At 46.0% G+C, this 25,919-nt stretch overlaps 2 protein-coding genes across 2 annotated transcripts in view; both read left to right on the forward strand.

Moving 5' to 3' along the window:
• Window positions 1–18,138, forward strand: part of cachd1 (cache domain containing 1) — a 64,365-nt gene extending 46,227 nt beyond the window's left edge. The window contains exons 13-27 of the mRNA XM_048253012.1: window positions 953–1,121; window positions 1,690–1,832; window positions 2,350–2,531; window positions 3,230–3,340; window positions 6,057–6,179; window positions 7,346–7,445; window positions 7,653–7,769; window positions 8,057–8,217; window positions 8,676–8,762; window positions 9,486–9,602; window positions 10,148–10,299; window positions 11,772–11,933; window positions 13,067–13,144; window positions 13,394–13,495; window positions 15,835–18,138. Of these exons, the coding sequence (XP_048108969.1) occupies window positions 953–1,121; window positions 1,690–1,832; window positions 2,350–2,531; window positions 3,230–3,340; window positions 6,057–6,179; window positions 7,346–7,445; window positions 7,653–7,769; window positions 8,057–8,217; window positions 8,676–8,762; window positions 9,486–9,602; window positions 10,148–10,299; window positions 11,772–11,933; window positions 13,067–13,144; window positions 13,394–13,495; window positions 15,835–16,085 (2,055 nt within the window). The 3' untranslated portion in view covers window positions 16,086–18,138. The remainder of the gene's footprint in view (window positions 1–952; window positions 1,122–1,689; window positions 1,833–2,349; window positions 2,532–3,229; window positions 3,341–6,056; window positions 6,180–7,345; window positions 7,446–7,652; window positions 7,770–8,056; window positions 8,218–8,675; window positions 8,763–9,485; window positions 9,603–10,147; window positions 10,300–11,771; window positions 11,934–13,066; window positions 13,145–13,393; window positions 13,496–15,834) is intronic.
• A 3,895-nt stretch (window positions 18,139–22,033) lies between these two features.
• raver2 (ribonucleoprotein, PTB-binding 2) overlaps window positions 22,034–25,919 on the forward strand; it is a 67,810-nt gene continuing 63,924 nt past the window's right edge. Inside the window, exon 1 of the mRNA XM_048252434.1 lies at window positions 22,034–22,390. Within this exon, the coding sequence (XP_048108391.1) occupies window positions 22,142–22,390 (249 nt within the window). The 5' untranslated portion in view covers window positions 22,034–22,141. The remainder of the gene's footprint in view (window positions 22,391–25,919) is intronic.

Here is a 25,919-nt window from a genome sequence, read left to right on the forward strand (position 1 = left end):
TAGTATATTTACATTTTTTAAAAAGACCTGTTTTTAAATCCAAATGACATGGTTTTCTGACAACCATTTTTTTAATGGTTTCTGTCAAAACTGTTTTGCATTAGCATATGGCTGAGTGGTTGGGGCTATCAGTAGTGTGTTAATATTTATGTCTTTGTGTTTGCTGGCCATTGCCCCTAATAATTGCTGTTTTGAGCCGAGGTTATTGTCCTCCCCTCTTCGGCCTTGACCGGTGCTGAATTGCTCTGCTCGGACAGATAAGGCCGACGAAAACGCCTTTTCATCGGAGCCAAAGTTATCTGGACCGTTCCCACGCCTGTGTTTGCTCTCGTGTGTTGCCAGCAGATTCCATAAAGCGTGTTTCATTTAGCATCACGCTGACAGCTAAGAGCGGCGCCGCCATGGGGCTGCACACATTTATCTCTCCAGACGCCGAGCGCCCGCGAGAGGCAGATAGACAGGAGACGTGAAGGAGGGATAGAGAGGCGCTGTGACAAGTAGAGAGGGGAGAGAGAGAGACGTAGAGGTTGTGATCGGGATAAGGAGGAATGGACAGAGTCAAGCTGAAGATAGAAAAAAAAAGGGGTGATTTATAGTAATAAAATGGCTGATGCTTGACGATAAGCATACCCCCTTGAAGGCCGTCCTCCACTCTGGAACGGATAATGGCGTTGTGTGTGTTTGACTGCACGCGCGTGTGGATGGAAGTGTGCTAAAGCAGCTGGAATGGAAAATAAACATCTCATACTACTTTCATTACTTAAGCCAACCTTTATACCCTCAGACCTTTAGAAAACATTTTCCATTCATCTGCTGTTTATTTTCTGCAGTATACAGTATTTCATTGCTCATTCATACAACCAAAGTGCCTCTCATTATCTCTCTCTCTCACACACACACACTCACACACTCTTCCCTAACTCCTGTTCCTCTGTGTGTTGGCCATGTCCAGGTGCAGGACACGTCGTTCATCCTGTGCATCGTATACGTGCAGCCAGAGATCCCTGTGAAGCAGCTGAAGAACCTCAACACGGCGGCCAGCAGCAAGCTGCTCTACCACCGTCTGGACCTGCTGGGACAGCCCAGCTCCTGCCTGCACTTCAAACAGCTCGCTACCGTTGGTGAGCTAAGAGCACACGGCTCTGTGTGTGTGTGTTTGTGACTGTCTGTCTGTTTGTGAATGTTTGTGTCTGAGAGAGCCAGAGTTATTGTTCTATTGTTTCTAACAATAGCTTTTGCAATATCGTATCCAAACTGTCATGATAATCAACTCAGTATGAATTATGGGAGAGAGAGTGTGTGCGTGTGCTTGTATGAGTGTGTCTGTTTACATGTTGCTGTATGTTTAGAGAGGGAAGTGGATGCATGGGTGTGTGTTTGTGTCTGTTTTGAATAGGAAAGATGTGTGTGTTTGTATCTTGTCACATTGTGCTTGTGTGTGCATGTTGTGTGCACACATGCAGAGTTGCGTGCGGGAGGGTTCTCTTAAGGGGTTTGTAAAGGTGTACTAGGGCAATATTGTGAGAAGATTTGGTTTCCTGTTATTGTATTTGGACGACCATCCCACTGTGTAGAGAGTGTCCGTAAAGGATTTATAAATAGTCCTCCTCTGTAATTTGACCTCCTTTTTCACCTTCCCTTTCTTTCTCTCTCTCTTTCTTTCTCTCCTCTCCCTCTCTCCTTCCACAGAGTCTCCTACTGTGATGCTGGCTGCTGGAAGTTTCTCTTCCCCCTATGAGCACCTGAGTCAGCCTGAGACCAAGCGTATGGTGGAGCACTACACCGCCTACCTCAGTGACAACACACGCCTAATAGCCAACCCTGGACTCAAGGTACACACACACATACATACATACACACACATTATGCAACACTGGCTATCCCAGGGAGAGGGCACACCTTATTTAGCCATACACACACACACACACACACACAGACACACACAGAGACACTGATAGTGGCAACACATGGTTCAGAGGCCGCTTTAGATTCAGTGGCAGTGCACATAGAAATGATACAGAAATTAATTGAAAAGCTTCTTCAAAAACATTTTTGAAACGCTTTTGAAATATGTTGTATTTGCTTTCTTATACTGAACATACTGTAAGTAACACTATTATAGTGAGGAAACTGACATACACCGGCAGCCATGTATAATTCTATAGAGGTAGGAAGCCTGCTTTGTGTAGGTGTGTGCTTGTGTTAGTTTGTGCGTTCATTGCTTTTCCTCTTGTGTGTTTATGTACACATAGCAGTGTGTGTTAGTTTGGGGCGGGTGGGGGTGGACTGGGGGATCTTCCCATGCCGGTCTTACAGGAACCCTGCCATGTCTCTGTCATTGTCCCGCAGTCTTCTGTCAGGAACGAGGTAATGGCTACCAGTCACGTCACCGATGAATGGATGACCCTTATGGAGATGAGCAGCCTCAACTGCTACATTGTGCGCCGTTACATAGCAACACCCAATGGGGTGCTGCGGATTTACCCGGGCTCGCTCATGGATAAAGCTTTCGACCCGACCAGGAGACAATGGTAAGATTTTTCCCCCCCTCTTTTTTTGGAGGGGTTTGGGAGCTTTTTGAAACTCTTCCAGAAACTCCCAGTGTGCATCAAGGAATTGGTTTCAGAGCTGTTGCGCCTGCCTGGCCAGGAGCTTATTGGACTTTCTAGAAGTTTCCCCCGAGGAGAGCTGTCTGTATTGTTTTGGGGGCTTGAAGGAACTGAATGGTGGTTGGTGTGAGCGAGAGAGGCTTTAAGACGCCATACTGTTTTCTCATGGGACGGGCGGCCAAGCCTGGGGAATGTGTCGGGAGCGAAGCTTTGTGTGGCTGAAATGGGAAAACATGACCATAATCACGTTGGGCTTTACCCCCCCACACACACACACACACACACACACACACACACCTAAAAGCTGTCAACACTGTCCATGTCTTCAAGTGATGTTTTTAATTAAATACTGTGGGGTAGGATTGGACACACTAGCCTGCCAGAATTTTGAGAGGATTTATAGAAAATGGAGTGAATAAGCCAGGCAGCATACTTCCAAGGTCTTCACTGAGATGCTGTAAAAATCCTCAATCTCATCTTCAATGTATTTACTAGCTTGGCAGAAAGTCTTGCTATGAAATAGTGGGTTTTTTGGCAGACCGTCTTGCTATAAAACAGTGGGTTTTGAATGGCGTCTCGCGTGTTTACCCTGGTGAACTTTGACCCTGGTGTTGTTGCAGGTACCTACATGCAGTGGCAAATCCTGGCCTCATCACGTTCACAGGCCCGTATCTGGACATTGGAGGAGCAGGATACGTGGTCACCATCAGCCACACCATTCACGCCTCTAGGTATGGACACACACACACACACACACACACACACACACACACACACACACACACACACACACACACACACACACAGAGATCATACGTGAACCTCCAAGCACATTGCATTGAGTTAACTTGTAGGCTGTGCATACAAGCGTAAACAGATTTAAGCCCCCATCCACAACACCAGGTATTGATTCAACACATACATACTTAAATAAAAACACACATATATGCTCTACCAAATCTACAGGCACAGAAAGCACAAACAGGATACAGATGTCCTCAGGGGCGCCGTACGCCTTAATACCACCTGAGGCACCTGGGCTATAGGTTTTTTTTAAGCCCCCCCCCAAAAAACACGCAAAAATTAATTATGATTAAATGACACCCGGCCCGCAATCTGACCCGCCTATTTACATAACGTGCGCTTTTGGTATATAACATGCAGTGTAGCCTAGCATTATTGAGCCTATGTAAAACCTTTACATAAACAGGAACAGAAAGCCCTCCTTAATCACGTCAGGCTACCCATGACATTGCTTATCAAAAAGGCTAGCTGCACGAAAACAAGCGTTGAACTCTTACAACACTGACTGGCTAAGTTAAAAGATCCGTTAGGCTACACATAATGGACGTTTCAAGCTTTTCAAAAGTGCATGTGCTTGTCGTGTCGGGGTGTTCCCCAGGAGGTTTTTTGAAATTCTGTCCACTTAACACACCATTTTAACGCAGCTTGGGAGGGACAGAAATACTTTTAGCCTACAGAACAAGCAACTGGCTCATGTGACGTGAACATTGGCTACCTTATGCATTATCACCATACTACCCTACATGGAGACATATCTCACGTTAACAATGGAGAAAACATAACACGGGCTAGCTTTTGGTGAACGGAGATACTGATCACTAATTAATTTCTTTGCGCAACAGCCCATGTTCTGCGTTCACTCCAGTGAGACAAGTGAAATACATGCTTTTAAAGCCCTTTCATTGCCAGGCTATTTGCTACGATATTTACCTGCTATGCCTTCTGTTTTCATGGGCAGTTACAGGAATCCACGTCATTCGTTTATCGTTGCTTTGTAAGTTTGTCAGTCAGTTTCAGCCTCTCCTCTAGCTCCTCTACACACCCGTTGGGTTTTGTTACATTTTGTTACACTTCAGAAGAGAAGACAAAGGGGGACTCTGCATGGATGTGATCGTAGAGCAGTGCGATGTGCTCAATTAGGCTAGATCCAGAGTAGCCAAGGCTATGACTGACGCCGCGAATACTGACACGGCCGTTTATTATTATTGATTATCATAATTATTATTAGGAGGCCCCTCATTGGTCGAGGCCCCTGGGCTGAAGCCCATTTAAGCCCCTGCAGTAAGGCGCCAGTGGATGTCCTTATTTTCACACTTACATGCACACACTTACGCACGCACGCACACACACATACGCAAGCGCACACACTTACGCACGCACACACACACGCACGCACGCACGCACACACACATACGCAAGCACACACACACACGCATGCAGCGCGCAAACACACATGCATACGCACACACACACACACACACACACACACACACACACACACACGCAGAGCCTCAAACTCACTCGTATAGATAGTAAGGTTTTTTTTCCCTGTACACTCCAACCAATCCGCCAACACCTACTCCAAAAAATACTGTACATGTCCTGGGTCATGTTCTCACGCTGAAGGATTTCTAGCGCACGCACACACACACACACACACACACACACACACACACGCACACACACACACACACACACACGCACACACCCCACCCAGACTGCCTAATCTCTCCATACACCCACTACAATCAAAGGAAACTGCAACATGTGCTTAGATCAGAGATAAACACACCATATCTCAGGCGCTGGAGTGCCTAGCAGAGTGTGTGCATGTGGAGAGGAGTGTGTTTTGGAAATGATCATGAACTTGCTGGCATTGGCCCAGGCACACAGGTGTAGCCTATATACTACTACAGAGGGGCATGTTTCTGAGGCTCTCTCCCTCTCTCAAACCAGAGGGACCGAATTAATGCACAAGTTAGACTATTTACACAAGAGTCTGGTCCAACATAGGTCTTTGTCATGCTTAAAGGAGCTCTAAGCGATGTTGGGTAATGTCACTTCTGTTGACATTTAAACAAAACAGAGAGCTAGCTTGCTACTCCCTCCCCCTCCCCACCGTTCAATTGAAACTCTCCTAAACGCACATCTCGTCGGTGATTGGCTAGAACAGTTTATGTTTTTATGGTTCAGGCTGGACCAAGTTGTGTTTGTTGCCTGGGCTGTCCACAGAGGCCGCGTTTTTTTTTTACAGTGTATCCAGGGCACAGGCAGCTAGCGGATGGTGAGGTGATGTTTGCTGTAAGTGCAAAAAATGTCTTGGCTTAGAAACCGCGTAACATCGCTTAGAGCACTTTCAAACAACTGGCATTTGTCATTTGTCATACACATTGTACATTCCCGAGGGTGTCCCACCAGTCCGAATTTGATATGTGCCTAATCCAGAGTGAATTCTAAAGTGTCTTAAGAAGCCTAACAGACTAACGTTTCTGAGGACCACCTGGTGCCCTCAAATGCCATTATGCAGTACGTGCCTGTGTTTGTCAGTTTCTGCAGGGCTTACACACCAGACTGTATCTTTCCCCTTGTTCTCTGTGTCTTTCTCTCTGGCTGTTTGGGTCACCCCAATCCCCGCTCTCTCAGTTCAAAGATGGCGCCAGGCTCCGCTGTGGCAGTGATGGGCATCGACTTCACCCTGCGCTACTTCTACAAGGTGCTGCTGGACCTCCTCCCCATCTGCAACCAGGACAAGGGCAACAAGATCCGGTAAATTCCCTCACCACCTTTCCTCTAAGGCCCACTTGCTCACAAGAGGTGTCCAGGGGTGTGCCTGATCCGAGGTGCTGGAGGATGTGCTAGGAGCTCTTCTCTGAAAGGCCTGTCTCTGTGACTGATCGCATTTGCTTGAGCTTTAAGAGACCCTTTCACTGGGTTCATCCCCGGCACTCATGTGCTCTTAGCAACGAAGAACGGCGGAGAGAGTTCAACACACACACACACACACACACACACACACACACACACACACACAGAGAAGCATGTATGTACACACATGCACGGATACAGGCACGCACACATACACAGAGCCACATAAGGGAGCCACTCTAGTGAGAGAGGGTGAATGAGCGAGGGAGGCAGAGAGAGTGAGGCAGAGGGGCAGAGAGGGAGACAAAAAGAGAGAAGCTGATTAGGCGTGCATTCCAGACACATCCTGTTATGTTAGTTGCTGGCACCCGCGCTCTCCACCCCTCTTTAGTCTCGATCTCTCTCCCTCCATCCCATCCTGTCTTTCAGCCGCTCACTCTCTCCTCTTCCCTCTCTCCACTTTTCCGCTTTATCACCACTCCTCCCTTCCCTCCATCCTTACCTCATTGGCCTTTTTCAGCCATGGTCCGTTGTATCGGCCTTTCCCCCTGCGTCTCTACCCCACTCCACCCCATACCCCCACCCCACCCCTCAGCCTCCCCTCTTCTCCCCTGTCCTCTCTTTCTCTCTCTCTTTCTTTCTGTCTTTCTTTCTTTTCTTTTTCTTTCTGCGGGAGGTAGTGGAGGCCATGTCAGTGTGTCTTTGGGGTAGAAGTCGTGGGTGCAGTGGCCATTAAATAGGATTAGCCCAGTGTGTGTGAGAGAGAGAGAGAGAGAGAGAGAGGAGGAGAGTCCGACCCAAATGGTGAGTTCTGAGCTGCTGTGAGGCCCAGGGGATCTGAGTCTCTCTCCCATATCTGGAATGAAGGCCTGCACCTGGGTCTGTGCTTCCCTTTACCACTGCGTACACATCAGATCAGTCCACACAGGTCTATTACAACACCAGGCCAGTCAGACACTGATCTGAGCTCAGTATCACACAGAGGCCACAGGTTTGAATGTTTTAATGGTGTTTGCTTGTCTCTGATGTGTTGTATGATGTAATGTGTATTATCCTGTGTGCCACAGGTGTTTCATCATGGAGGACAGAGGTTACCTGGTGGCCCACCCCACCCTTATTGACCCCAAGGGTCACGCCCCTGCTGAGCAGCAGCACATCACTCACAAGGTGCCTGGCTTCCTACTCCATGATGCTCTTTCTCCAGGATCCTCTTTCTTCCACTCCAATTCTTTCTTTTGTTTCCATTCTTACAGTCTTGTACTTCTATCCATCTTTAATCTCTCTCTCTCTCTCTCTAGTCTCTCTTCACCTTTTACTATTTTTCTCTTGGGCTTGTGAGCCTCCTCTTAATCTTGACACATTTGTGTTGTCCAGGAGCCTTTGGTAGCCAATGATATCCTGAATCACCCTAACTTTGTGAAGAAGAACTTGTGCAACAGCTTCAGTGACCGCACTGTGCAGCGCTTCTACAAGTTCAACACCAGCATCGTGGTGAGTAGGATCCAGATGCTCTGTTATCTGATGAGGCATCTGTAGTATAATACTGCCACCTGGTGGTTACTCAATCATACTCCCGCAGCAATGTGCAGAGATGGGTTTCAAAGATGCACGCATGTTCTTTTCAGCAAATAGAATGCATTCTAATTTCATCTTACATTTCAGAATTTTGTTTCAAAATATGTATTTTAAGATTGCCCCCATTGGAGTGATGTCTGGGATTGGTTGTGCCTTGATGTATGAGTGAGTATGGGTCTAAGAGGAAACTTGTCTGTCTCCAGGGTGACCTGACCAATCTGGTTCATGGCAGCCACTGCTCTAAGTACCGGCTGACACGCATTCCTGGCACCAACGCCTTCGCCGGCATCGTCAACGAGACGTGCGACTCACTGGCCTTCTGTGCCTGCAGCACGGTGGACCGCCTCTGCCTCAACTGCCACAGGTATGACCACACACACCAATACATGTATACACAGACAGGTTCCCTCTGTGCTTCTACATGTCTAAAAGCATTCATGCATGAATGACACACACACACACACACACACACACACACACAGGCAGACATCCCTCATAACATGGCACCTCAGCTGATAGCCCTGGTGCGGACATACCCATGGTCTAATTCAATTATTATGTGTCACTGACTACTATCCTGTCAGTATGACAATTGTTGTATATTTATGAAATTATAGTATATTATGACTGATAGATACAATTCATGTTGTGTTTCTCCTTAATGACAATTGATAAGCTTGTCAATCAATGATTATTTCTGTGGGGTCTGTTGTGTTGCTAATGTGTGAAGCCATTTGAGTGATTATGTTCCTCTTTTCTCTGAAATGAGCCCTGCCTGCCTGGAATACAGGATTAAAGTGTCTGTGTGTTTGCTCTTCGCAGGATGGAACAGAATGAGTGTGAGTGTCCGTGTGAGTGCCCCCTGGAGGTGAACGAGTGCACCGGCAACCTTACAAATGCAGAGAATAGGTATGATGTTTTATTTTTTATGCGTAGAGCCATTCAGATGCCAGGCTCTTTCCCATATTTCTGCTCCCTCTCCATCGCTATGTCTCTCTGGTTGTGTGAATTTATGTATAACTGCATTCAGCATCACAGTTCTGTGTGACTGCCAGCCTACCATGCCAAGATCTCAGCAGTCACGATTTCCTGATAACATGATTGCAGCGTGTAGACTGCAATAGAAAAGTGTTGAAGGAGAAAGATAACTGGGCTTTTCCAGAAGATTCTGAACGGCTGTGTTGCATCAGTCCTTCAGGGCAGCATGAAAGCAACCATCATGTTCCAGACAAAAGGGGTACGGCAGTCTGGCAGAAAGAAAGAGAGGAGAAAAGACGTGTTTTGTATTTTCTTGCTTGGTGCTGTCATTCAACTCCCACTCACTTAAGACTATTATAATCCCGCTGATAATGTGTGTGTGAGTTTGTGCGCGCACACACACATCCACACAGTTGGTTGTGTGTGTGTGTGTGTGTGTGTGTGTGTGAGAGAGAGAGAGAGAGAGATAGAGAGTGAATCCATGTATGCATGACCGAAATGGTGTAAGGAATGTTTTGTTTCCCTGTCTCATTAATGCATGTGTGAATTCAGTTACAAAGTATTGTGTGAGTCTATATTGGAGAGTTAGCACGCGCGTGTGTGTACCTGAGTTATGTGTCTATGAATGTGTGTTGGCGTGTGTGTAACCCATAGGAACCCGAGCTGTGAGGTGCAGCAGGAGCCCTTGTCTCTGACTGTAATTGATCCCAGCCTGCAGGACACGCTGCCCCAGTGCATCAACACACGCTGCAGCCAGAGATACACCAGCAGGTACACACCGCACACTGACCTGGGGTCAGCTCGGCACCCATCATAGAGATCACACATAACCAGCCTGTCAGCACGGGTCACTAACCAGCCCAGCTCACACATCTCATTAACCTTTCACATGGCCACTGGTCTGTAATGAGCTTGTAATCATGCTGTAGAGCTGTCTCATTGTTTGCGCTTGTAATCGTGCTGTAGAGTTGTCTCATTGTTTGACTCTCAACTTCCACATATCAGCCTAACTGCTCATTAGACATTAAGCATTAACTTACCATGTGAACCACTGGCAGGAAGTCCTTTTCATTCACACCTACTCAAACTCTTTGTTATGTATACATTACAGGCATCGCTGGCCTTGTGGTGTACTGTGTACTTATGAATTCATTCATTTCACTATCACAAGTTTGTGATGACACAAGTATACAGTTGTAGGATAATAATTTGCAACAGCTGGGATCATTAAACTGCCACGCTGTCACTGACATAACGATTCAAATCTGTAATGACTTGGTGAGAGTGATTTTTGATTTTTTTGTGTGTATGTGCAGTGACTGCTTTGGTGTGCTGGACTGTGAATGGTGTATGGTGGACAGTGATGGGAAGACCCACCTGGACAAGCCCTACTGTGCCCTGCAGAAGGAGTGCTTTGGGGGCATTGTGGGAGCCAAGAGTCCTTATGTGGATGGGATGGGACTACTAGGTAAGTTATCACAGTCATGCAGTTTGATATAAAAAAAAAGAGTGGAATCAAACAGGATTTTCTTGATGGGCATTTTCTACAGACATGCTCTCTTTTGTGCGAGTTCAGAGGGAATGAGACTGAAAGATGTTGAATGACACTGCTTTGCTTTGCAAAACTATGCAAAGTGGAATGGCATGTTCTACCCCCTTGTTCCTGTTTAAAGTCTCAAGTGTGACCGTTTCAACAACCAGGCACTATTCAGGCTGTTAATAACACCTATTAAACATGAACAGTGTTGTCTTCTTCAGACGAGGGGGTTGAGTTAAAAGCATTTCTGGCATTTCCAATGAAAAAGGCCACTATGAAATTGCCACCGATGTGGGAAAGTGATTATGGGGAAGGGAACAGAAGGTGTGAGTCACAGCAGTCTTTCACCTCATTCTCCTCTTTAATGGCCTCTCTTCCTCCTTCTCCCTCATTTGCCTCATCTATCCAAGGCTCTCGCACTTGTCTCTAGCTTCCTGTTTCATCCTTGTTTTTCTGGTTTCTGCAATGGTAATCTTAGAACCCCCTCTCTGTAGACAGAGCCGGAGGAGATAATACCAGTAATCTGACTGAGGCATCTGAATATCCTCAGCCTCAAGTTCACAGTGGCTCTCATATATGTATTTTGTGCGGAGATGAGTGCTTCTGTCTTTCAAGTGTGCTTTTGAAATTGTTGATTTGCCCCTCAGTGTTCTGGATGTTCAATAAATCATTGCAGTGTTTGTGAGGGTGTGGACACATTTTGTAATCAGGGCTTAATGAAAATAAGGTGGGAACATCAGGGGATTCCCTGAAGCTCATGTCCTCAAAGTGCTTTTATCTAGGTAAATGTGGATGAAAGAAAACATTCAGTTCAAGAAGCACAATAGCCTCAGTCTCTCTTACACTTTTACTCTGTTTAGGAGCCTGGATAATCAGCAAAATCTCCATGGCAACAGTAAACAAACCAGGAGGGGAGGGGAATACAGGATGACACATTGTCAAGCGTTCTTAATCTATCTTCCTTTTGCTTAATGATAGACACTGCAGGGCAGATTCCAGCAAAACTGTGGAGTTGGAATCTCTAATAAGTTAAAATTCATGGTTTACAAAACCATGTCTCGTGTTCAGTACCTCTTCCACTCTGGATGCATTAAACACATTCTGTAACTCAGAGTTATGAAACAGCCATTCCAATCTTGCTTCCACATATGGGCCATGAAAATGGTCGTCTTCCACAAGTGCATTTACTGTCCTGTGGGATTTCCCTTGCTGGGGTTGGAGCTGTTGACCTGTGCATCATTTTGAGTTGTCAATATTTCATGGAGCTGCAGCTGATAAATGTGCAGATGAGCACGCAGAGAGCAGAGAGCACTCTGTGCACATGCCCAGACCCCCACTACGCGGAGACATACATGGAACCTCCTCCTCTAAAATTCTCTCCCTTTGTTTCCTCGCCTGCACAGATGAAGAGGTGGCATCTCTCAACATGATCAAGAGTGCGCCGGTCGGGCCAGTGGCTGGGGGGATTATGGGATGCATCATGGTGCTGGTGCTGGCGGTATATGCGTACCGTCACCAGATCCACCGGCGCTCACACCAACACATGTCGCCGCTGGCTGCCCAGGGTGAGGACTCCTTCCGCTTGTAACACTCCCTCACATTTGCTGTCTGCTGTCCACACATATTTATGCCAGTGCATTTCTGTCACATCCTGAATTTGGTTCATTTGTTTGTTTTTTTGCCCTTATATTTATTCCACTTGTTCTAAATCATAGTGAAGAAAAACCTGTGATTAGCACAAACAAGATCCAATCTAGAGACACCTGCGCTTTGCTGTCAGGTTAGAGAGCGATGATTTGAGGCCATTAGGCCAGCTGGCTCTCACAGAGGGTATGTAATGTTATTAGCTCCTCTCCCAGTTAAAGTGCTCAGTACGCTCAAGTTGATTCAATATGCTTCCCCCCATGGCAGTAATGTTATTAGCCTGCTGATAATGGGCTAACTGCTGTTATTATTGATTAACTCTTATCTCGCTCATCCCCTGACTGAGTTGGCCATGGAGAGGATTTTAGAAAAGACTCCATGGCCACATGTGTTTGTGTATGTTTGTATGTATGTGTACATTATGTGAATGTAGGCTGACGTTGTGGATGCATTGCTGAGCATGTCTCTTTCAGTGCAGGCCTGTGCTGGTGTGATATGTGTGTGCACATGGCTGTGACTACTGGAGTTGTCTGTGTGTGCATGAGTGGGACTGTGAGTGTGTGTCCGTGCCAGTTAAAGCCAGAGCTTTTTGAGATGATTAAATTAAGTGAATCCGTGCCCTTAAAAGGCTGACCTTCACACAGCACTGTTCCACTGCCACCGCTTCAACCACAAGATAAATCCCCATTATTATTGCATAATCCCCCCTTTTCCACACACACTCTTTCTGTGTGTGTGTGTGTGTTCAGCTGTCACCTTCGTATTCTGCGGACGTCATTTTGAAGTTTTAATTTCGCTGACTTGCTGATGAGGTGCTAGCCGTCTCCTCAAACAAGCCTGGTCAGAAGGGGCCGGGCATGAGTGTGCGCTCGCGGCGGCGGCCTTTGTTGAGCTAACGCTGCGCTCATCTCCATATCTGAGCAACGCCAGCATCAAAGGCAACAGATGAAGCGGCGAGCTGTCAGATGATCGGCAACACCACCAGCCATGAGTAATCATGCCCACTCTCTAAAGCAGCAGCGTCTCACTTCTCACTTCCTCTCTCCGTCTGTAGAGATGTCCGTCAGGATGTCCAACCTGGACAACGAGAGGGACGAGAGGGACGAGGACAGCCATGAAGACCGAGGCATAAGTAAGCACGTGCTGGGCTGCATGTGAGAGATAGAGAAAGATGTAGGTTCATGCATGTGTATGTTTGTGAACCCCTGAAGAGGTAAACACCTTGTGTGTGAGAGGAGGCATTGTTGTGTTCACATACAAAACCACGTCTGCATCAGTGCCATTATGTATTGTATGCAGGTGCATTTGTTTCATAACACCATCATGCTCAAACTGTAGCCCCTCAAACTCACCGCTACTCTACTCTGAACTCTCCCTGCAGTCAGCAACACCCGCTTCATTGCTGCAGTCATCGAGAGGCACACACACAGCCCAGAGAGACGCCGCAGATACTGGGGCCGCTCGGGGACCGAGAGTGACCATGGTGAGTGAGTGTGTGTGCGTGCGTGCTTGTGTGTTTTGCTGGCATGTAAGTGTAAAAGGATCAAGGGGGAGACACTTCCACATTGAAGATCAAATTTAAGGGGGGTGAAAAAGTAGGGCATGTGCAAACAAAGGCCTGATTGTGTCAGAATGAGCTTCCTGTTAAGCATTCCTGGAGCATAAACCTCCTGTATTAAGAGCCGGGAAAAGCAACCAAAGACAAGTGAAGTTACTTAAAAGCAGCTCTTTCAGGCACAGGCAAGGCACACACTGCGTGTTAAGGCCAAGGCCATGTATTTTTAGTGGTGTATGCTACTGTACTTGAGTTCTGGAGCTCACTGTAGCACTTTATTCTATTTAGCCACTTCAAACCTTCAGAGGCCAAGACACAGTGGAAACTAATGTGGATTTTTGTCAGGCCCAGCCACTAGCACTAGTAAGGGCTCAACTTAAATTTAAGTTCAGTTTCAAAAAACCTTAGCATGTCAGGAAAAAGAGTAACAAAACACGGATCAGGATCTCGTCCACGTGCGGAGGATGGCTCCGAGCTGGAACTGGAAGTTCTTCCTTTTTACCTGCAGCCTCCCAGAGGGCAGCGAGGTGCCCCAGAACACATTGTGTAACTGTCAGGGGGCAGAGCTGCCCGTCTCCAGAGAGTGGTAGAGATGGAAGGATGAAGAGCCGGAGGGACTGGAGGATGGAGATGGAAGGATAGTGGAGGAAGAAAGGTGGAGAGTGTTGGGGTGCCGGGGGAGGAGCAGGAGAATAGCTCACTGGAAAGTTTCTGTTTTGCGTGTGATTTTTTTTCTGGGCTCTGTCAAAGGTGCCTCCCACTGCTGTTACTCACTCAAACAGCTCAAGGGACCTTTCTGAAACAAATCAATGCGTGTGTGTGTGTGTGTGTGTGTGTGTGTGTGTGTGTGTGTGTGTGTGTGTGTGTGTGTGGGAGAGCGCCAGCAGTGGCCGATGTGCATTCTGACTCACTCCTCCAACACAGTGTTCAGAAGTGCGAGTGTGTGAGCTTTGCTAGCCTGCAGGCACGAAATGAACCCACTCCACTGGCGTGGCTCAGAAAGCCTGCCGCTGCTGCTGCTGCCGCTGCTGGACCTGCTGGAGCTGATGAGGGAAATTTAGTGGAGTGCAGGCATCATCACCAGGCCTTTGCTGCTTTGCTGCATCATCAGTTGAAGGTCACACTTGATGATGACCTCCATCTCTGTTTTGGTCGGCCCGGACTGAGCACTTTGAAAAGTTCTTGGCCTTCTGGCTTTTCCTGTATTAGTATAATGGGGCTCTAATAGTCGGGTGAAGTGCCTGTTATTAGCACCACAAAGTTTCACACAGAGAAAACACACACATTTAGTGTACAAACCCACAATAGAATAGACTATATCTGCATAGCTATCAGATCTACTCAAATTATATGGATACTACTAGAATAAATGTCATTGATTGTGAATTAGATCTCTTATCAGTGTTTTACCATTTTCATTTCTTTGAGTGCACAGAAGGAGAAGTGCAGGCATCTTGTGCACCACGTCCACTCACAGCTTCACTAGTAAAACAGAGAATTCTGTCTGATTTTGACCAGACATAAAGCTCCTCTGTTTTCTCTAATGGAATGTGTTGGCTTGAGGGAGCCAATGTTGTGCTTTCAAGTATCAGATGTGGAGACTCCAGCACTGGGGGAGTGAAGATTTCAGAGGAGCAAAATAGTCCTTCACACACTCAATTTTTCTCTGTGTGTGTGTGTGTGCGTGCGTGTGTGAGCATGTGCGCGCACACATGTGTGCATAGAGATACACTCAAACTTCTCTTGTGGATTCTGCAGAGGTGGTTGGTATCAAAAGGAATGTGATTCTGAAGGCAGATGAAATGAATGAGGATTCTAATAAAGTTTGAGTGGGGAGATGTGCTGTAATTACTCTAGTGTGCTATAAATGCACTGAGGGAATGCACAGATAGCAGCACTGCTCGTGCTCTTGCTTGGGTTTCTGTCAAAAGAGGAATGGAAACTTGAGATGGATTTCCATGCTTTGCATGCATGCACATAGTTGAATTGTTTGAATTATGTGTGAATTATGTGAGGAAGTGTGATTCTGATTTCACACTTACAGTGGGAGATGGAGCCTGAAGTTTCTTGGTGTTTTATGCCCCCAACGTTGTCTTCAAGGCAGCGCTGCCTGGAAGGCACTAGGGTTAGGCATGGGTTAGGGTTGGGGTTAGGATTAGGTGCCTTTAAGTCAGCGGTGGCAGAGCTGCCTGGAAGACTGGGGGCATAAAACACCATGGAGCGATTCTGAACATTATGTAAATGTGTGTGTCTGTTCTCCTCTGCAGGCTACAGCACCATGAGTCCTCAGGAGGACAGTGAGAACCCGCCCTGCAACAATGACCCCCTCTCAGCCGGAGTGGACGTGGGCAACCACGATGACGACCTCGACCTGGACACGCCCCCGCAGACGGCCGCGCTGCTCAGCCACAAGTTTCACCCGTACCGCTACCCCCACCACCATCCGCTCCACACGCACACACACACGCACCACCTGCAGGCGGCCGTCACCGTGCACAGTGTGGATGCTGAGTGCTGATCCAGATGAACCCACACCCACCACCCAACTCCTGCTCCCCACACATCACCTTAAGACAGCCTCACCACTGCAACCCACTCAGCATCCATCAAAGCTCCGTCAGCCCTCCATCCCCAGGTGATTGATGCTTTGGCAGCCCGCTAGAGGTGAGCAGAAGCTGGGGAATGGAGAGGACCAGCTCCCCTTCTCTTCTCTGTCAGTACTGAGAGACCTGACTGGACTTATCAAGAGGGTTCTGTCTGATTTTCTGTCTGATGTCGGATTGCGTTTGGTGGCAGGGTTGCTGGTTGTGAACTTGTTTAAAATTGTATACATAAGCATCTCAGATTTTTAAAGACTAATAGAAAAAAATAGAAGATCAGAGGATTATTTTTCTACTATTTATTTAACTGGAAATGGAACAGGGATAAGTCCATTGGAGGATCGGACACAGACTGACCGGCCGAAGTGGACAGAGTGACCTGAGGGCTGAACTAACATCTGGGCTACTGGACAAAGCTTATGTGGGACTAAAGCTCATCTGCCCATGGACACAATAGAGGAGGATGGGGGACTCCGCTCCTGCTCCCCTGCTGATTTGCCACTTCTTTTGCTGTGATCATTTTTCAAAACGGACGGGGGGAAAAAAGCTGTATTCTTGTGCAAATGAACTAGGCCCAGGTTGCTGTGTACAAAGCGATGAAAGGATATTCCAAGGCTGCCCATCTGTGTGATGGCGCATGAGGTGTTTGGAGTCGGGGAGAGTGTTGGCCAGATTGCCTGATGCCGGTCCAACGGTAGTGTTGCGTCACTCGAGGCGCGGAGGAGAGATAAAGAGACTACAGAAACCTTTCTCTACGGAGATCACATGGCTTCCCAAAGCACTCGCTTTCTAAGCCCTGAGAGAGAGGACTAATACCGAGACTTATGACCGCCAATAAGCTGGCTCTGTAATTTGTCTGCATTATGGACCTGTGTGTGTGTGTGTGTGTGTGTGTGTGTGTGTGTGAGAGCGAGAATGTGAGAATGCAAATGAATCTATATGAAAGTGAGTGAGTCTTTTTTTTCTGCAGCAATTTGTGCCTGTGCAAGACAGCACCCAAGCGTGTGTGTGTGTGTGTGTGTGTGTGTGTAGTGGGTCAAAGTGGATGGCGTGCAAGCAAGTCATTGCGCAGTGTTGTTGTGAGTGTGTGGTTTGGTTAAGTTCAGATGTACACAGCCGCAGAGATGAAGCATCTTTACTGAGGGTGATGCCACACACTTATTTTAAAATTATAATTAGACGATGATGATGGAACAGCCTGTTTCTCTCACTCACTCACTCACACACACACACACAGGCACACACAACTGATCCAAATCATTCTGGCTCCACCCAATGCCTCTAGTTGTGTGATAGTACTGTGCTCATGTCAGTGTGGAAGCATAATTGTATGGCCATTTTGTCATCGCTGTAAAGTGTGTGTGTATATACATCTAAAGTCTAACAGATAGCTTATACATGTGATGTAAACTTCACAAGCCTTGCATTTGTTTTCAAAGTTTGTTTGTAAAGTGAGTCTGGCGGTCATTTTGAATGTCCATTTCTTGGGGGAAGATGACCATTTTGTGAGCATCAGCATTTAGATTAGTATTCATAGTAACAGGAACAGTCGAGTGCTCCGCGCAGCCCGAAGGTGGCTGTCGGGGTGAGAGCCATGTCTTGTGAACAGATTGAAGGCGGTGATGCTACAGCCGGATAACAAAATATTTAGGTTTCTGGATGAGACCATTTTTCAGTTCACATCCACTGCTGCTGCCAACACCTAACCACCACTGAGATTACAGATGTTTTATTTTTAAAAGACAATTTTAAGGTTTTTCTCCCTCCAGAAAGATCAATAACAGTATTTACCAGCTGTTTTTAAACAATCATATCTGTGTGTATACTGACACTATGAATTGCATTAATTGTACCTGAAGGAAAGTTGAGTCTGTACGCATCATTCCTTTTTTATGTTCCCTTATATAACATTATACAGATATGAAATGGCCATTTATTGCAAAGTGAATGTGATAAAAGGTCCACTCTCAATATGTGTCTAGGTGTCTGATTGAGCATGCATCCAGCATCATACCACCACACCACTTCATCAGTGTTGCAGGAAAACCACAAACCCAGCAACTGCCTAGTATTAAACAAAAATGTGTTTGAAAGAATGTAAAACATGGTTGGTGGCCAAACATGAAGTATGCAGATTATGTGTGTGCCAAATTTGGCAGTGACTGTTATTTGAAATCAACACCATGTGCTATTTCTTTCCGTGCCCCATGGTTTCAGTGGCGGATCCATCTGGCTGATACTGTGGCATTGTTTGGAGTGGCCTTTGCATAATTAAAGGGTAAGGCCAGGAGAACTCTGCAGGGGAAGGGTTGCCACACAGACAGATTAAAGGGGCAGGATTAACATCATGTTCCTGACCACACACAAAACCTAAATCCATTGTTTAAACAATCAATCTTCTGTTGTGTGTCACTCCCAATGTCACAGTCCAGGCCCGGAGTGGGTAATCGGGAGAATACCGGTGGGCCGCTTCACTTTTGGGCCGGTCGAGGGAAAAAATATTGGCATTTGTCACGTTAATCTATCTTCTCTTAAAGTTGGCTACACACGTTCGCATTCTATGCCTACACCGCAGCCTCTGCATGGGTTGTTCTCCCCTCCCAAAAGGTTCTCAGATACCAGCCGGGCCGGCCCTACCGTAGTGATAAGCGTCAGGGAGGATGGATAGTAGAAAGATGCCATGAGGGACTGAAAAGGCCAGGTAAAAAAGACGAAAAGTATTGGAGGGAAATGCCAAATGTGCCATGCTTCCAATTTTTTTTTTGAAGAGGACAGACATAAGTGGCAACTGGTAAAGAGAGATAGCCATGATTATAACGGCGTAATTGGGCTAATAACCTACTGGACGTTATAGCGTTGTCAACCTATTCGCAAGTAACATATTAAATGAATTAAAATATTAGCATTTTGGTATCATCCAATATGGCTATTCATAGACTTTGCAAATATTATGCAAATATTGATAACAAAACTCAAGCTTGATCTGTGTGTGCAGTAGCTTATAGGCCTAAAAACAAAAGTAGGCTGAGCAGCAGATCAGACTATAGGGACAAGTAGAAAGGATAATAGAGTTAACCATATGAATTAAAGTTATTTTATGGAAGAAAGAACAGTAGGCTATGACAGCTGTAGGCTACATGATCAACCTATATGGCTTGTTTGCTCTCAGAAGTTGATGTAGTAAAGGCTACTGCAAATCACCACAACAACAACATGATAGCTGACCCATGCAGAAAAAAACATGTAAACAATACAGTAGTTCAATATGCCTCTTAGTGGAATTGTGGGATACATTTCAAATATTTCTTCCTTCCTGTTTTTGTTAACTTATCAATCTATCCTTGTGGAATAGTGGAATATTAGCCTAGAATAAAAACTACAGGATAGTAAGAGCTGAAATGTTGCCTTATTTATCCAATTTCCACCACCACTAAAAAAGTGGGCCAGTCTTGGGCCTGAAACTCCCGGGCTGAAAAGTGGCCCCACTCCGGCCCTGTCACAGTCTGACCAATATAGTGAGGGATTGTACAAAAATCATGGGATAAGGTCACCAAGAGTCACTGACTTTACGTAAAAAATATTAGTGGGGTGTGTCAACAGCTTTTGCATGCAAATAGGAGCGCGGGGTTGTGAGTGGGAGGAAGCGTGTGTATGTAATGGGGGAGTTGTGTGCATTGTAGCCTGAAAGCATTATGTTTTATTTAGCACCATCCTGGTGGTCCACAGACGAACGGAAAGCATCATATTCTCGCACATATACATGGAATGTGTTCATGCCTGTCCGCGGTCACTTTCAGCAGCACATTTTCCCAGGTAGAACATTTTGGTAACACAAGCCATTTCCCATTTAAAATACATAAAGTGACATCTTCCTAATAGTGATGACCGCTCAATAGAAAATATTGACTTTCGCTTTGTCATTCTGCCCTGCATTTTACCCCTATGGATTATTATGTTAATAAATCAATATTTCACTCGTTGACTACGCACACGATTATCCACAGGTATTTGAGAATTTCCCTACTAATATGGAGAGAAATGTCATGTTCTTAAACGTATGGTGACATCAATGCATCTGTTGTCACAGAGACCACTTGGAAGAAGATGGGCAAAGATGCTCTGTGTCTGTGCGTAATGACGCCGGGCAGGAAAGTGGAGCAGCTCAGCTCGAGCTGAGGGGGAACAGTGAACTAAAGTCGGCTGCCAAGGAGCTACACAGAATTAGAGCAAACTGGGTGTCCAAGTTTCCTCGGGCAGTTTTATGCGAGGCGAGCCGTAGACGAGTTAACGTGCACGGATACAAGAAGACCACAGGCCATCCGCTTCTAGGCACTCCATTTGGTTTTCTACACTAGGAATTTGTGCACTGTATTAACGTCTTTCTTTCAACTTCAGCACCACTGAAACGATTAAATATCTTAAGTTAACATCTCTAAGAAGGCTTGTCCTCGTCTCCCAGGCTCTGTCGATCATGCTATGATGACTCCTCTCCAAACGCCTTCTCGCCCCCTCACCTACCAGAATGCAGGCGAAAGGGTTCAAGGTTCCCCGCGCTTCCTTACGTAAACGCTTACGTCCCAGGTGTTCTGCTGGCCCGCTGTATCGCTCTGCTACTAGGCCGCCACCCACGCCGTGCTTTCTGCGCATTTGAAATCTCCCCGGCTCCTCTGCTGTACTCCCACTCAGCAGGGCTCGCAATCGCATTTGCTGTGGCCCTTTCTTTGTAATTACTCATTTTCACCAAGCTGCAGTTGAACACTTCACAATTTTGACATATTTATGCTGTTTGCATGTTCTGCATTACCCATGTTCTCCCCACAGTCTATTTTGAGAAATTCTGCACCTCATCAGAGCCGTATATATGGAAAACGGGGAGTTATTAATATGCGCATAAGAAGAAGAAAATTGCCGGCAATATAACACATTTTATTTATGCCATTGTGCTATCACACAGGTCTATCCATCTCCAATAACCAACCATTATTCTTGGAAGGTGTATGGGCCTTTCATTTTAATACTCTTTTGATTCCGTGAGGGAAATTTGTATTGTACAATTGTAATGTATAGTTAACCCACAAAGATACCTTATTGGCTTGGGGAGTTTTATTGCAAAATACAGTGACCTACTACCCAGGCACTACAAAGTACCTTGGCATTCATTTGTCAATATTACAATGTTATAATGACCAAACCTGAGCTGCATGTTGCTACAAAAGGGTGGTAAACACAGGAGTGTGGGCTGGGCTGTATTCAGTGCTGGCTCCTCTGCTGTCAGAATGCATAAAAGTGGGTTAAGTGGGTTGCAAAGACAGTGTTTATCTGGAAATTGGAAGCATTCATTCATAGGCATTATGGGGACGCTTCCTAGGGAGTCTGCCAAAGATGGTATTTAACGCTCAGTCTGTGAGTCGCTTACTGCACTGTACTCCCACGAGAGACGGCCTTACTGCCTCTTTGCAACAGTCACTCATTTCCGCATCTTGTTTCCACAGACACCAGAGCAGACCAGAGCAGAATGATAGTTTCTTATTTTAACGACGACAGAGAAAGGGTCGTTTCGTGTGTTAGACTTATCTAGACTGCGCGTAGTTAATTTGAAGGCGTGCTTTCTTGTAGGGAAGATTGGACGTGTGTAATAAGCTGCTAAATGGCATGTTATAACAGTGTCACAAGAGAAAATTACCAACCGTAGTTATTGCAAATTGGATACCCTATCAGATGAATGGCCTATTAATGCAAACGTTTTGGGAATCCACGGGACGGCGATAAATACCTGTGATGGGTTCGTTGGACAGTCTTCACTGTTCTTTTTTTCGACAGTGGGGGTCGCCAAGAATACTACACTGAATAACTCTCAGGCCTGTGGGTACGGTACCTTTCCGTCAACTCCGCTGTCGATGGAAGCCACAAAAACACAGACGCCCACCTACCGCTATCGCCGCTCAGCTCTACACTCTCTACCGAGCCCTTCAAAATGGCGGCAGCTTCCTCCATCCAGCCGCCGAGCGTACACGCAATAAAGCAGGAAAATTCACCTTTCCCGGACTCCGACAGCCCGGAGAGCCGGCAGGATGAAGACGCGCCATCCGAGGGTACGAGTCTTCGAGATATGCCAGATTTGGACCCGGAGGAAATCGAGAGGAGGTTGGAGAAAACTAACCGGGAGCTGAGCAACAGGAGAAAAATCCTCATCAAGAACCTGCCACAAGATACAACCAACCAGGTAGACAAACTTGACATTTTGCAAGTGTCACAACTGAAAGTTAACGGAGTCTAATAGTACAGACTAGAATGTTATCCTGTGATACAAACTTTTTCCGCTGACATGTTTTGTCTTAAAGCTTTAACAGGCAATTGCGTACTACCTGCAGGTGTCAGTTTACTACTTTGTTGCACTTTTCTGTTCGTCTCCATTTAAAAAATAATTCATTTAAACATTTACGAAAATGCAATCATTGGGTGCATATTTCATTGCATAAAGTAGCTCATATTTCATTGCGCAAAGTTTCTCTTCTGGATACGCGCATTACCCGCGGAGGCTTAATAGCCTAATTTTATAGAAATATAGACTGATGAAATAAAGCGAGCAGACAGCGAAACCCAATAGCTGTTCGAATGTTTGCACTCGTTTATTGACCAAGCTCGGTTAATGATTCATGTCTTCATCGTAACCGATACCTACAGATTATTATTAGAATAGCGATAACTAGAGTAATAGTTGTTCACTGGCCACCAGTATTATAAGAACTGCACGTGGATTCTCAATCAACGTGAATCCTCAACTGTTAATTTTCACCGTTTTAACTTTTTCCACTGTCGCATGTCATGTTTTGTATCCTCACGCCATCGCGAGCTGTTGCGAGCAATACAATAAAATCAGATGGTGGGGAGTACATCAAAGGAAAGCGCCGAGGGCTGGGAGCGTAGTTACATTAGTCTTGAACCGATATTTCCTCCATCTTATTATGAGTTGCTGGTTATTTGACAGCTATTTAATGTCAAAGCCCTTGAAGAGCCCCTGGAATACGAGTGTGGTTACTTGTTAACTTGGAAGTTGTTTGTGCACACCGAGCACCGCGATCGGAAACCTATCTATTTGATCGGGGCAGTTCCTGCATCTTCAGTGCAGGGTGTTGTCTGACACTTCGGTGCTTTATACTATTAGGTTTCATAATATTAAGCTATGATTTTGATGCGTCCTACATTCCATGTTATGTGGCTATCTCTAAGAAATATTTTCTGGACACGTAGTTTGATGAATAAAATTTGTATTTTTTTCCAGTATATCATTCATGAAATGCTATGGTTTGTGAAAAGCTTTCGAGGGTTAATACGAGCTTCCTTTACATGTCTTGTTTTATCATGCCTTGCACAAGTTCAAGACAGTCTACAGCAGGAGTAGGCTTAGTGAATTTCATATTCTGCATGGAAAATATGGAATATTTTCCACATTGTTAGTGCAAGCAAACATGACAGATTGTATGATTCTTGGTCATAGAGCCCGATACCAGAAGATGCAGACAGCACTTGAGGGAGTAGAATCTTGTTAGGCAGCGGCATGTGTGTGTGTGTGTGTGTGTGTGTGTGTGTGTGTGTGTTTTTGTGTCATTGACGGTATATATTTGTGTGTATAAATTCCAGGTCACTGACATTTCATAGAACATACTTATTGTCAGAAGGAGCTGTGGACATAATGGCAGAACCCTCCCTCAGGAGCAGAGCATAATTCTCTGAGTGTTCCTAGACAACTTGCCTCTCCTCTCCTTATGATGACACATCTTTAAGAAAATGCCTTTTCAGTGCAGCACGCAACAGAAATATTATTCAGTGTTTGTGACTGATATGAGGGCCACCTTTGCAGTGGTGAGCTGTCCATCTGCTCTCTTAGCGAGTGGCTGGGGTCCAGTGTAGCACTCCATGTTGGCAGCTCATAACGGGTGAGTTACACTTGAGGAGAAGATGGTGTCAGAAACATGGCCTTGGCACTGATCAGGTCACCGCGGATGACACATCCGTGGGGACAGATGTCAGCATGTCTGCTCTCTCACTCCCTTCTCCTCCATAGCACACGTGTGGGTTACCTCCATGTTTCTCCCTCTTCCATCTTTTACTTTTGAACACACTATCACAATATATTAACTTTTTACCTCTGATATGTTCTTTACATACATAAACACATCTATTTTGATTTCTCTTTCTTGTTTTCTGTCTTTCCTTCCTTCTTTCTTTTCTTCCTTCTTTCTTTCTTTCTCTCTTTCTTTCTTTCTTTCTTTCTTTCTTTCTTTCTTTCTTTCTGCCCTGCCCTGACTCACCCACTCTGGCACTCTGCCTCCTTTCCTGACTCTCATCCCCTGTCTGCTCCACAGGACTCCTGCTATCAGTTGAGCTATTTAATTATTCAGTAGAGCTTTGGAACAGGTGAAGCTCGTCACAGATTGGGGGCTTGGGGGAGGAGTCAGGGGGTGTCAAGGGGATGCTGAGCAGGTCCCTGATTGGCCCTGTGTCATGTGCCTGTGACCAGAGACAGAGAGAAAGACAGAGACAGTGGGCGTGTTTTGAGGGGCTTTGAGGTCTTCACCTCACTCCACTGTCTGTCCCCTCTTCCTCAGCTTCTCCCTGGTCTGGCCTGTTGTTTATGTCAGACAGATGTAAAAAATCTCCCCGTAAAAATTCTCAGGAGCAGAGCATAATTCTCTGAGTGTTCCTAGACAACTTGCCTCTCCTCTCCTTATGATGACACATCTTTAAGAAAATGCCTTTTCAGTGCAGCACGCAACAGAAATATTATTCAGTGTTTGTGACTGATATGAGGGCCACCTTTGCATTGGTGAGCTGTCCATCTGCTCTCCTAGCGAGTGGCTGGGGTCCAGTGTAGCACTCCATGTTGGCAGCTCATAACGGGTGAGTTACACTCGAGGAGAAGATGGTGTCAGAAACATGGCCTTGGCACTGATCAGGTCACCGCGGATGACACATCCGTGGGGACAGATGTCAGCATGTCTGCTGTCTCACTCCCCTCCCCTCCATAGCACACGTGTGGGTTACCTCCATGTTTCTCCCTCTTCCATCTTTTACTTTTGAACACACTATCACAATATATTAACTTTTTACCTCTGATATGTTCTTTACATACATAAACACATCTATTTTGATTTCTCTTTCTTGTTTTCTGTCTTTCCTTCCTTCTTTCTATCTTTTCTTCCTTCTTTCTTTCTTTCTTTCTTTCTTTCTTTCTTTCTTTCTTTCTTTCTGCCCTGCCCTGACTCACCCACTCTGGCACTCTGCCTCCTTTCCTGACTCTCATCCCCTGTCTGCTCCACAGGACTCCTGCTATCAGTTGAGCTATTTAATTATTCAGTAGAGCTTTGGAACAGGTGAAGCTCGTCACAGATTGGGGGCTTGGGGGAGGAGTCAGGGGGTGTCAAGGGGATGCTGAGCAGGTCCCTGATTGGCCCTGTGTCATGTGCCTGTGACCAGAGACAGAGAGAAAGACAGAGACAGTGGGCGTGTTTTGAGGGGCTTTGAGGTCTTCACCTCACTCCACTGTCTGTCTCCTCTTCCTCAGCTTCTCCCTGGTCTGGCCTGTTGTTTATGTCAGACAGATGTAAAAAATCTCCCCGTAAAAATTCTCCCCTTGTGCATGAAGTCCAACCCCTCATACCCCCACACACACACACATTCACACTGGTGCATTTTAAATAGCTGTTTATTTGCATTCCCCATTGGCTCCCCCTGTGCTGTGTCTGGCGGTG

The sequence above is a fragment of the Alosa alosa genome, chromosome 9 (genome assembly GCF_017589495.1).
Source record: "Alosa alosa isolate M-15738 ecotype Scorff River chromosome 9, AALO_Geno_1.1, whole genome shotgun sequence".
Classification (NCBI taxonomy): domain Eukaryota; kingdom Metazoa; phylum Chordata; class Actinopteri; order Clupeiformes; family Clupeidae; genus Alosa; species Alosa alosa.